Source organism: Gymnoscopelus braueri (assembly GCF_963280865.1).
Source record: "Gymnoscopelus braueri genome assembly, chromosome: 2".
NCBI lineage: Eukaryota > Metazoa > Chordata > Actinopteri > Myctophiformes > Myctophidae > Gymnoscopelus > Gymnoscopelus braueri.
The window spans coordinates 53,287,224-53,299,723 of NC_137604.1; the positions used below are offsets into that span (position 1 = coordinate 53,287,224).

General features: G+C 43.9%; 1 protein-coding gene across 1 annotated transcript in view; it reads right to left on the bottom strand.

Moving 5' to 3' along the window:
- The window catches only part of cacna1ab (calcium channel, voltage-dependent, P/Q type, alpha 1A subunit, b), a gene marked incomplete at its 3' end in the record, with an annotated part of 276,793 nt that overhangs the window by 65,130 nt on the left and 199,163 nt on the right, over positions 1 to 12,500 (bottom strand). The window contains exons 15-23 of the mRNA XM_080443643.1: positions 11,686 to 11,817; positions 10,028 to 10,100; positions 9,158 to 9,278; positions 8,604 to 8,671; positions 8,321 to 8,427; positions 4,818 to 4,977; positions 2,889 to 3,126; positions 2,210 to 2,345; positions 1,431 to 1,751 (exon numbers count right to left, since the gene is read on the bottom strand). Coding sequence (XP_080299769.1) covers positions 1,431 to 1,751; positions 2,210 to 2,345; positions 2,889 to 3,126; positions 4,818 to 4,977; positions 8,321 to 8,427; positions 8,604 to 8,671; positions 9,158 to 9,278; positions 10,028 to 10,100; positions 11,686 to 11,817 — 1,356 coding nt within the window. The remainder of the gene's footprint in view (positions 1 to 1,430; positions 1,752 to 2,209; positions 2,346 to 2,888; positions 3,127 to 4,817; positions 4,978 to 8,320; positions 8,428 to 8,603; positions 8,672 to 9,157; positions 9,279 to 10,027; positions 10,101 to 11,685; positions 11,818 to 12,500) is intronic.

Here is a 12,500-nt window from a genome sequence, read left to right on the forward strand (position 1 = left end):
AAAATAGCGGGGAGGAATGACACTAGGCCTGTCACAATTATTACATAATCGTCTAATGGCAATGATTGGAGATAATAATTTGTGACGCGTTGTAAGCTTGTAGATCAGCTATTTCTGCTATTATTACATATATAAAATGATTAAATATGTCAATCATTTCTTTGTACATTTAAGTTATTTGTCATATTTGCCCTGTGCAATTTTGTATTAAGAATCCTAAAAGGCAAACAGAAATTCAAATTGTATTCATATGTTCCCAAGTTCAATGCTAAACACACAATTAAATCGTTAATCACTATTATTTGAGTGACAATTAATCGTCAACTTCAATTTGTAATCGTGACAGCCCTAATTGACGCAAGGAATCATGGGAAGGAGGAAAGGGAAATAAATGACATGGAATGTATAGGGGATGGAGAGAGGATGGAGAGATGGTGCATAAGAGGGAGAGGATTGGAGTAAAAACAGGGAGAGAGGGAATTTGCGGTGTGTGTGTGTGAGAGGAATAAAAGAAAGGAAGACAACTATAGTTTAGGAACGTAACCCCGGTTATTTGATTAATATGAGCGAGATGTCTCAATAACAGCTGATGCACTATGAATCACCCCATTTAATGGGAAAGGAATTACATCCGCTAAAGAAGAGAGAGAAGGAATGAAATGGACAGATGATGGGGAGACGGATGAAGGGAGATAAAAGAAAAATGGTGATTGGGAGATGAAATAAAAGTCAGAGAGTGATGGAAGAGGACATGTGGTGGAGGGATGGGATTACTTTGCTCTGAGAGTTGACAAACCGCTTTGGGTAGGAGGAGGGACACGCGCACACACCAAGGTTATAGGATTTTTCTTTTTAGTTTAGTTTTAGTTCGTTTTGATTTTTTTTCTTCTAATTCAGTTAGTTTGAATTAGTTTTCAGAGCGGATTTGCTAGTTTTTATTTTTGAAAATGCTAATAGTTTTAGTAAGTTTTTATTTGTTTTATTGTTAGTTAAATTTGTTTATGCTTTGGGTTATTTGTCAGGTGCAGGATTGAAAAGGTAAGTATTGTGTAAAATAAGCTTAACAAAAGACAAAAGATAGCATTTAAAAATGTGTTCAGTTACAGATGAACCACCAACAGATGTTATTTTGTTAGTTTAAGTTAACTATAATAACCTTGACTCACGCACCCACCCACCCACACACACACACACACACACACACTCACACACTCACACACCCACACCCACACACACACACACACACACACACACACACACACACACACACACACACACACTCTCTCTCTCTCTCTCACACACACACACACACACACACACACACACACACACACACACACACACACACACACACACACACACACACACCCACACCCACACACCCACACCCACACCCACACCCACACCCACACCCACACACACACACTCACTTCCTGTTGCGGTGTCGGCTCCTCTCCTGGTTGGAGTGGCGATGGCGCCGGGGCTTGCGGCCGCCCTCTCCCCCCTCCTCTGCTTTGTTCTCCCCGCCGTCTCCCTCCGCCACTGTCGCCACCGTCCCCCGGGAGGACCTGCGTCTCCTGCTCCCCTCCTCGCCCCGGCTCCGGTGCTGCCGGGTCCTCCTGTGTTCCTTGCTCCCGCCGTCACCCCCTGCTCCTACCTCGCTGTGCTGGGGGGAGACGCTGCGCGTCTGCCTGCCTCCTACCCTGGAGGCCCGATGGGCCCGGTGTCCCCGGTGTCCCCTGTGTCTAGGACTGCGTGGTATTAGGAAAACATGTCATATGACCATTAGAGTTCTCAACGGGCCTGAAAATGAAGGCCCGGCCCTAGCTGGGCCCCAACTGGGCCCTAACATGGCCGGCCCGAACAAGGCCCCGCCCGAACAAGTACCATAATTTTAGGCCCGAAAACCGGGTGTGTGCTTAATGTCCGCAAAGTCACGCATCCAACAAGCTTTGAACTGAGCATATTGGACCTTCTGTTCTACAGATAATGGCCAAAACATCCACTTTCGCTTTTCGATGTTTGAGTTTTGGCCATTTTTGCCAGTTTTCTTTTTATAACACAGGCTAAGGAAGGTCTATTTTCGGAGCGTAACATGCCTCCATGGAAGACATGCTGACTTCATTGGAATCCAAAGGACTGAAATCAGCCCTGGCGACTGAAAACTTTAACCCATGCATTGACTTTGGATATCTGGTGCAGTCCTAACCTGTGTCCCTTGTTCTCCTCTCCCAGCTGGCCCTCAGTGACGCTCCCCTCCTCTGCGTTGCCCAGGGACATGGTGCTGAGGCCGTGACCCATCTCAGCTTCCTCCGACGGCTGGTCCGCGTCTCCGGTCTCGGTGTCTGATGGACAAGGGGTTATTATAATTAAGTTAAAGCAGCACTATGTAACTTTCTTTTAATGAACAGCATGTCATTCTGTCCAATCTGTAATGGTAGAGTATGTTAACACAATATAACTTATACAAATGGGGCGGTTGTATTTTGTAGCAGGCAGGCTCTATTAGCTCAATGGTAAAAAATTACTTGCACTTGCGCAGGAAACTAGGTTCAAATCCGGAGTAGAAGAGGAAAGTTAACAAAAACTGACACAATAACAAAAAACTAGAATTGACAATTCTAAAACATTTTAGCTAACTGAAAGAAAAACTAAAAAATAGATTTTTTGCTATCTGAGCTTTTTGAATCTTGCTCCATATTACAATAAAAAACAAAAATTAACACCAAAACTAACAAAAGATAAACTAAAAACAAAGCCTTTTCATAAAATAAAAAAACTAAACTAGCACACCCCACTTTAAAAAACAAAACAAATCAAAACTAAACTGAAATTGAAAGTTTGAAGCCAGAAAGGAAATAAAGAAATGATTTAACTACAACAATAACCTTGTTCTGTGCCGGTCCTCTGGTGGTGATGGTGGTGGTGGTAGAGGTGGTGGTGGTGGTGGTTGTGGCTGTGTCCGGCGGCTCGCCGGAAGACCCCTAGGTCCTGCCGCTGGTACTCCTGCTCCAAGGGGAGCTCCCCGGGCCGGGTCTTGTTGGTGTTGTTGTTCCGGTTGTCCGGTGGGTTGACTACCAGCGGCCGGTCCAGGTGGGTCCCCCCCGAGTTCCGCGGGTACGACACCTACAGGTGGGGAGGGAGAATACAGCCTCCCGTTACAGCCACAGACTGAAGACAAGACGTTTTGCTTGTGTAGCAGTATGTCTCTCAGAGCCTCTGCCTGCATGATGAGCTAATATCCAGTGTTCATTTCGTCGACTAAAACTATGACTAAAAATGTTCATCGACTACCTCTTTTCACTGACAAAAACTAAATAAAAACTAAGCTGTGATGACTAAAACTATGACTAAATATACTGACAATTTCGTCAACAAATACAAACCAGACTAAAATGTTAATCGTCAGCGTTTTTCAAGCTGTTACTTCAAGAGTTAAAATTAAGATTCATTAAAACTTTATAAAAAAAATAGCACACAAAGAAAGTCGAATTTTGTGACTTATTACTTTAGACATAAGGTTATACAGGACTTAACTGCATTTGTATTATTAAACCTTATAAGTCAGTTTTAAATAATTTAAGATGTGTATTTTAAGACATTAAGTGCCTGCAGAAACCCCATATGATTTCATGGGTTGTCACAAGCAAAACAAACACAAACAAAACACGTCTCCAGTGATGACAGGTACTGTACAGTATGTTTAAAGTATTGATAAGGGTTACATGGTATGAATTTCTGCTGTTCATATCGAGCTTTGGCCTACTTAATCGGGGATGGAATTACTGTGATTACAGCATGTCAGTGCAAGCAGAGATAAGGCTAAATAAAGACAAAAAAATAAACTAAACGAGAAAAAAAAACAGCAAATATGCAAAGCTGCAATATTTCGTACTACATAGTAAAAGAGTTAATTCATCCATTTGTAACTCAGAGAGTGTTCCACAGTCTAGTTTTGAAGTGTGCTGATGCTGATGCTGCTGCCCTTCACCCTGGTCCAGTTCTGAGTCCACTCTCCCTCTTCTTTGGGAACAAGCTCTGGATTTATCTGCATGCCCCACTTTAAATAATGCATCACTCCCCAGCACGCAGCTCCAAGCCTGTTCCATATAGCAGCCACACCAAGTGCAATATAAACACTTTGTCACAGAGTTAAAGGGACACGTAGGCTACGTACTAACTGCGCCCTGAAATCAAAACACTTAAGGACAGGACCTTTGTTCTCCCCAGTTTCAGGACGCTTAAAGGGGAAAATGTGTTTTTATTACGCAGCCACTACTCAGTGGAATGCCCTCACCTTCAGCCCTGAAATGCCTAAATTCCCCTAGCAAGATTTAAGAATGACCTTAAATCATGGCTCCATCGCAACACTAACTTTTAGTCAACACAGCTTTTTTTTGTGTATAATCCACGTTGGCATTTTTCTAAATACTGACATTTTTGTGTCACACTTTTTAAACTGCCAATAAAGTATTCTATTCTACAGCGATTCTCAAAACTTTTTCAAGTCACGGGTCCCCCAAATTTAAGGGATAGTTCACCCCCCAAATAACTTTTTTCTATCGATTACTCACCCCATGGAGACATGAATTCATGCATTTTCTTTTGTTTTTGTTGCATTCCTAAGCCAATAATTTGATGAATAGCAGCGGTTCTGGTAGGAGACACAAAGAGTCTCCTTTGTGTCTATATGGAGATAAGAGGTTTCTTCCCCCGACAGTGACGATATTTATATGTGTATAGGAGTACTGTAATGTCCGTGGCAGCGGACAACAGGGGGCGCCATGGTGGCGCTAGCTCCTCCTCCTCCTCCTCACCTGGTCCCCCTCCTCTCCGACCTTCCAGTCCTCCTGTTCCAGCTCGTTGTAGAGCTGCTCGCGACTCGTCATCAGGTTCTGACGGCGGATCTCGCTGGTGCGCTGCTCCCACACCGACTTTCCGCCCGCCTTGTTGACGTGGTTCTTCTGCTGCTCCTTACTGCAAGGCAGGAGGAGGAGGAGAGGAGGAGGAGGAGGAGGAGGAGGAGAGGGAGGAGGAGAAATGGGAGAGGAAAAAGTAGAGGAACGTAATGAGAGATATACCACATTAAAGGGATAGTTCACCCAAATAATGCGATTAGTCACCCCATGGAGACTTGAATTCATGGATATTGTTTTGTTTTTGTTGTATTCCTAAGCCAATAATTTGATGACGAGCGGACCGCTAGGCAGCGGTTCCGGTAGGAGACACAAAGGAGAGTCTTTGTGTCTCCTACTGGAACCGCTGCCGGTCATCAAAATATTGTTTTAGGAATGCGACAAAAACAAAAAAATATCCATAAATTTAAGGCTCCATGGGGTGACTAATCGATAGCAAAAAAAGACATTTTGAATAGTTGAATGAATAGTTTATTTCGGTCTTAAGCCATGTACAGAGTTTGTCACAGCAAACATTTCCAAAGAAGAAGAAAATAAAATTCATTTTGGGGGTTTGGGGGTTAACTATCCCTTTAATGCATAGTTTTTCAACGTTTTTCAGTCCAAGGACCGCCTAGCTGAGAGAGAGATGAAGCAGGGACCTTTTACTTGTAACAGAGTACTTCTACAGTACATTATGGTATTGCTACTTTTACTTAACACATTTACCGCCGGGCCCGTAGTTCTACGGGCCGTTAAATCCAACGGTTAAGCGCCAATCCCGTAGCCTACGGGCTGTGGTGCTTTTTCCTTTTTTTCGAAATTTTTTTTTAATTTAATTTTCTAGGGGGACCATTTTCAGTGTAACACCACCCGATGTCGCCGGAAGTGCGATCACGTTTTTTGTTTCCCGTCTGTCTCCATTCTAAGTCGTACACATAAACCCCTGTAAAAGCCCCTGTAAACATGTAGTTTTTCATCCTCGCATTTCCCATGTTAACTTAAACGGTCAGAACTCAAACATGGCGGCTCCGTTTGACACGTGGTCTTCACTGGTAGAAGCAGTGAGATCTCCGCGATGTTTACAAACAGTGCACAGCTCAATCTTAAGGATTTTAACAAGATCTGTGGCGACGTGAAAAAAACAAAAAACAACAATAAAACGTTGGCACTGGTGAGTACATTATGAGATTAACCTCTGGCGGTCAATGTGTTAAGCACAAAAAAAAAGTAGAACTAAAAAAAAGAGTACTTCTCCCATCACTGGAAAATACCGTATGGTATGATAACTGAAAATAGACTGACATGCTATCCCAGACCATTGCTCAGCCCACGTTGTAAATGTAACAATCACGGTGTCTTGTCTCACAGAGAACTGGGGCTACGAGGGTCAAAACAACTGTTATGTTTAGTGGAGAGGCAGTCAGTCATTATGGACTTACAGTACGAGGACCAGCGATTATCTGGAGATGGCTCTGAGTGTTGTTGGAGTGGGTGGGAGTCAGAGGAGAATTAACTAACTACAGTCGCACGCACGCACGCACGCACGCACGCACGCACGCACGCACGCACGCACGCACGCACGCAGTACACAACAGATAGAGTTGGGAGTCTATTACACTCTCTTATCCATTAACCACTCAAACCCCATGCATCAGTACTGTGGAGGAAAACCTTCGCTGAAAATAGCACATGTGCAAGCTCACAATGTAAAATATTTAGTTCCAGGGACCCCCCCAAAAGCAAAGATTTGAGTTACAAATGTCAGCTTAAAAAAAAATTATAATAATATTTGCACAAATGTTTCATGATTTTTCAAAAATAGCAGATCTTCAAGCTCATAGCGCAGCACTCGGTGCCACGCTACGAGCATGTATATCTGCTATTTTTGAATAGCCTAAAGAAATCAAACCACTTGATTTAACCACTTTAACCCTATATAGCCTGTTATATATCCAAAAATAGCCGATCTATAAGCTCACAGTAAGCTTCCATTGCACAGACTGTTTAGGAGGAAACCTTTTTTTAAATTGTGTGAGTCTGTCAACCGTCTGGCTCGCGAGACCATAGTCTCCTAGCAACACGAGAGGATTCAGAGGAAACCGTCTATGGAAGCAATGCACAAGGCTTTGAACATCATTTTGATGTATCCCATTGTCTATGTTTCTGCTGCCAGTGGCATATTTTACAGCCCCCCCCCACACACACACACACCCTTCTGCCATCTACTTCACAAAGAACACAATCTGTTGTTCTCTTTCTTCTTCTGCCGTGCATGTGCTCCACGAACAATTGGTTTAGTGGTGTCTTACAGGATGAGAATAAGGAACGTGTATGAATGCCCTGTGTGCATGTCAGTTTGTGTGTGTGTGTGCATGTCAGTTTGTGTGTGTGTGTGTGTGTGTGTGTGTGTGTGTGTGTGTGTGTGTGTGTGTGTGTGTGTGTGTGTGTGTGTGTGTGTGTGTGTGTGTGTGTGTGTGTGCGCGTGTGTGTGAGTGTGAGTGTGTGTCACCCTCCAATGGTGAGGTGGTCACCTCCAGTGTTGCCAGGTCTGCTTATTGTAATTTTCCCCCAAGATTTTATTTGAAAATAGCAGATCTACAAGCACGCGACGCATTGTGAGCTTGTAGATCTGCTATTTTCAAATAGCTGATGTATGTTTAAAGTGCTCATGTGGCCCCATAGTCGCTTCTTTTGGGCTTGTTTTCCTAGACCTGGTTGCTTGTTTCTGTCACAGACATCACACCGCAACACTGGTCACCTCAGCACACCTAGATCTCCGCCCACCCACCCCTCCAGTGGCGTGTTTGAAACCAGAGGGAGAGGGGTCAACCCTCAAAAAAGTATGATGGTGACTTTAATATCAATAAGGCACTTTAGGTGGATAAGTGGATTCGGTGGGTGGATGGATAAATTTGGAGCATGTAGCATGTCCGGGTAGCTCAGTCGGTAGAGCTCTCGCCTTTGGACCACAAGGTCATGGGTTTGTCCCAGGCAGGCACCGCCAACTCTGCGTATGAGAAGCACGGTTTGGGTGCGGCAAGTCGTGCGGTACAGTACTGGGAGCTGATGGCAGGTGTGGCGGTCTACCACAGCATTGCATCTCCCAGGGCTCTATAGCTCATTGTAACAGGGATAGACTCCTGCGTTCTTGGCTGATACTGACACTAAGCCTCTCCAACCTGCTTTATGTAGCTGCCTTTAAGCTTAATTTATACTCTTCTTTTTGGCAAGTGACACCATCACACTCTACTCTCTGTGTGTGTGTGTGTGTGTGTGTGTGTGTGTGTGTGTGTGTGTGTGTGTGTGTGTGTGTGTGTGTGTGTGTGTGTGTGTGTGTGTGTGTGTGTGTGTGTGTGTGTGTGTGTGTGTGTGTGTGTGTGTGTGTGTGTGTACACGTGCGTGCGTGTGTCAATTGTACTCACGCTGCAATGGAAAGGTTAGCGGCGGACATGGGGCTGACTTCTGCCACCTCTTTAGCCTTCTGCAATGCATTCTTCTGATTTGCTGCTTCCTCCTGTTCCTCCTCATCCTATGTGGGGGGGGGGGGGGGCACACAATAAAGAGAGAAGATGATTGGAGCCATGCCGGAAGAGCTGTACTTTTGCGCAACACTGTTACGACGCGGGGCATTCATTTACGAAACAATTTAAATAATTATGGACAGCAATGATACTGTATAGTATAATAAATATGATATAATGTTACTTTAGTGAGCTCCTGAGCGTTGGCCAGATTGTCGACAGCGATGGCCAAGAATACGTTCAGCAACGTGTCTGTGGTCACAAAAGTTAAGGACAGGCTGCAACAGGACAGGCAATAGCAAGTAAGAAAGGCACTCAAATAGGTACAGTAGGTCCGAAGCAGAGAGCAAAGAGAGAGCCCGTAGCACCTGACCTAGTTTTGACAACCATGCAGACTTACCTTGGTCATTTGTTCTCATGCTTTTGTTACTCAGGCTTGTTTTTTCTTGACCACAACGTAAAATGTAATATAGATAGCATGTTATTTAGACATATTCATTGTTTACCTGGTATCCTATTAAGTACAATGTACAGATTATTATTTTTGTATATTGTTTACCCTGATGCTATGTCCTTGGTGTACTGTGATACTAGTTTACTGAGGCACTACATTGTCTCTCTGCATTTGATGTACGTGTTTACCTTGCTTATTGTAAGTCGCTCTGGTTAAGAGCGTCTGCAAAAATGGCAATTTTTTAATTGTATACTGTAATTGTAAATTGTAGAGAGAGAGGATACAGTTGCCGAAGAGTGTAAGGACAATAAAGAAGATGGAAAAGATCATTCCTTTGTCTGTGACACCACCCTGAGACTCAATGCCGTCATACATCACTTCGTTCCAGTCTTCACCAGTTAGTACCTAGAGAGAGAGAGAGATGTATTGTACACATACAAGCACACACACACACACACACACACACACACACACACACACACACACACACACACACACACATACACACTCTTATTATTATTACTAAAATGTAGGCATGTAACGATTTATCGTAAATCGATTACAATCGATTCAAACTGTTGGCAATTTAAATCGATTTAATAAAAATGGAGGGTCAACCCTCAAAAAAGTATGATGGTGTCTTTAATATCAATAAGGCACTTTAGGTGGATAAGTGGATTCGTCACATGCCTGCTAAAATGCACACAATTTGCACAAATTGTGCTCCATGAGTCATTGTACCACACAATGTGTATTGTCAAAAATGGTCACAAGACAACAGTGGGCTTAATTGTACATCACTAATAGCAACACCAGTTAAATGTATTTGAACCTTCAACCACCCCTATGCACACACATGCTTATTGAAGCTGTGCATCAAGCATACAATTACCTTTGCAACAGAACATATAGAGACAGAGTGCGTGTGCTTCAAACCCACCGAACAAAGCATCCGCACACACACTTTATCACTGTGCGCAAAGGTTTGTGTGCGACTGTTTCTCGCCAAACTGGTCAATGCATTTCAAATTATTTTCTTCACGTGTGCGAGTGGAGCGTCCGTGCGCGGCCAACGAGAACGACGGCATTCGCTATCATGGAGCGGAAGAAAATCAGCATCCGGTAAAAAGAATACCGGTAGGTGTCTCTCTTACCTGGAAAACTGTCATGATGGCTGCGGCAAAGGTGTCAAAGTTAGTAGAGGGGGTGCCATCCTCGAAGTTAAATCTGTGAGGGGGTTTAGAAAGACAGACCTTTCAGACCATTCAGTTGTCATAGCGCTGCAGTATGAAGCACAGGATAGATACAGGTAGGGCTAAAGAGATACCTCTAAGCTTCAAGAATAAAAAGCAACAACAACAACAAGGTAATTGGGGAACATCAATCAAATAAACAGTTGTGAGTTACTGTAGCTAGCATACATATATATTTTTTATCTTAGTCATTATCATTAGTAGTAGTAGTACTATTATAGATGTAGTAGTTTAGTATAAACAGGGCAGAGAATCACATTGATAAGGGTTTCATCCATCTCCTAACAACAACAGAATGCTGAAAGCATCTATGCCAGTGGCATAGATGGACCAAGGACCAAGGAACCCCCAAATAAATATGTATTTGGGGTCCCCACTGAGCCCCCGTCTAAAAAAAAATTGTGCCAGCAAGATTTGTCTTGTATGCCACATGTTCCTAGTCGCTCCTCTGCACGACATCATAGGGCAAGGCGGAGCCGGGCGTCTCCCTCAGCCAATCAGCAGCCAGCTCAGGTGTGGTTGATCCCAGTCAGCCCAGCTGCTCCACATCAGGACAAGCTACTAATATAAGCTGCTGAGATCTGGCGCCCCGACGCTTGAACGTTGACTTCTTTGGCTCCGTCCTCCTCAGACCCAGTGTCTCCCAGCTCCATACTCCACAGTCCTCTCCAACACCACTCCTTCAACCCCCTCGCTGGATTTTCAAACCCTCTCACCATCCCCCAGGATCTCCCCTCACACTCCTCCCAACTGACCTCCCCAAACGTAAACCTTATTGAATAAATTCCTTTTTACCCCTATATTCCTGTCTCTGGAGTCTTTGCCTTTGGGGTCCCCGGCACATTAGGCTACGCAGCACCGGTCGAGCCTAACAGCTAAAATGTGTCTATTTTCAAATAGCCTATGTATATAGGGGTATACCAATGGAAACAAGTCCCAGGGACTTTTTTGTGTTATCCTTTTGGCCCAAATGTCTGACCGTACCTTGCGCTGTTAGACATTTCTGTCTAATAAAGTATTCAATCAATTATTCAACCACTTGAACCCCAGCGTCCATATTCTGGGGGAGTTGCGACGCGTTTCTTTGACAAAGGGATTTGGTGTGTAAACAAAAAAAAAGCACTCCCAAGTACAGAGACAACTCAGGTCCAGTTTACTAAGTCTAGAGGGTTCTAGTGGTTAAAGTAGTTAAAGGAGTAGTTCACCCAAAACATGACTTATTTTCTGTCAATTACACACCCCATGAAGCCTTGAATTCATGGAGATTATTTATTCTTTGTCGCATTCCTAAGCCAATAATTTGATGACCGGCGAAGTCTCCGGTAAGCGACTCAAAGAGTCTCTTGAATATACTCAAAGAGTCACTCAAAGAGACTCCTATTGACCAATAACCCGGTCATCAAATTATTGGTTCAGGAATGCGACAAAAACGAGAAAAAAATCCCCATGAATTCAAGGCTACATGGGGTGTGTAATTGATAGAAAATAAGTAATTTTTGGGGTGAACTACTCCTTTTAAACTGATTTTTGTGGGGACACTATAGAGGAGTGATACTGACTGTCCTCCAAACAGCTGCATGCCCAGGAGGGCAAACACCACGATGAAGAGGAAGAGCAGGAATAACAGGCTGACGATGGACTTCATGGAGTTGAGCAGGGAGACCACAAGGTTCCTCAGAGGAGCCCAGTACCTGGGGAGAGAGAGAGAGAGAGAGAGAGAGAGAGAGAGAGAGAGAGAGAGAGAGAGAGAGAGAGAGAGATAATAGAATAGAATAGAATAGAATACTTTTATTGGCATTTAAAAAAATCTAAACAATGTCACCCATTTAAAACCCATTAACACATTGCCTGCCAAGGATGTAAATGTACGTCCTTTGTGTTTTCAGTGGTTTTACCGTATGAATGATGCTTTCACTGCCTGATGACGACAGACCCGGAATTGACGTCATAAAAAAAAAAATCTCATTTACTTCCTGTGGGAAAATCGCTATATCTCCGTTCCTCTTGCTTTACGGCAAAAACAAGCCTCATTGAAATGGCCATAGCTCTGGAATGGAGGATTGCGACCGGACAATTGTTTGTTGGGGGGGGGGGCGGTTACGGTTGCTCAGCAGGGCATGAAAAATTACAATGCATCAAAAACACCAGTTGTCAACGTTCTTTGACGAAACCCAGGGAACAAGAAAAAGCCTGCTGATTCTGAGGTCAGGGAGAGAGGGAAAGTGGTAGAGCGAGGGAAGGAGGGAGGGAGAGAGAGAAAAGAATGAGTAGAAAACGAGTGCTGACTGGCTCCCTGTTTATGAGGTCAGGTCAGGCTTGCTTCTCTGGGTTTTTTCATAACAGGACAGTGAGGGCAGGTGTGTGTACACGTGTG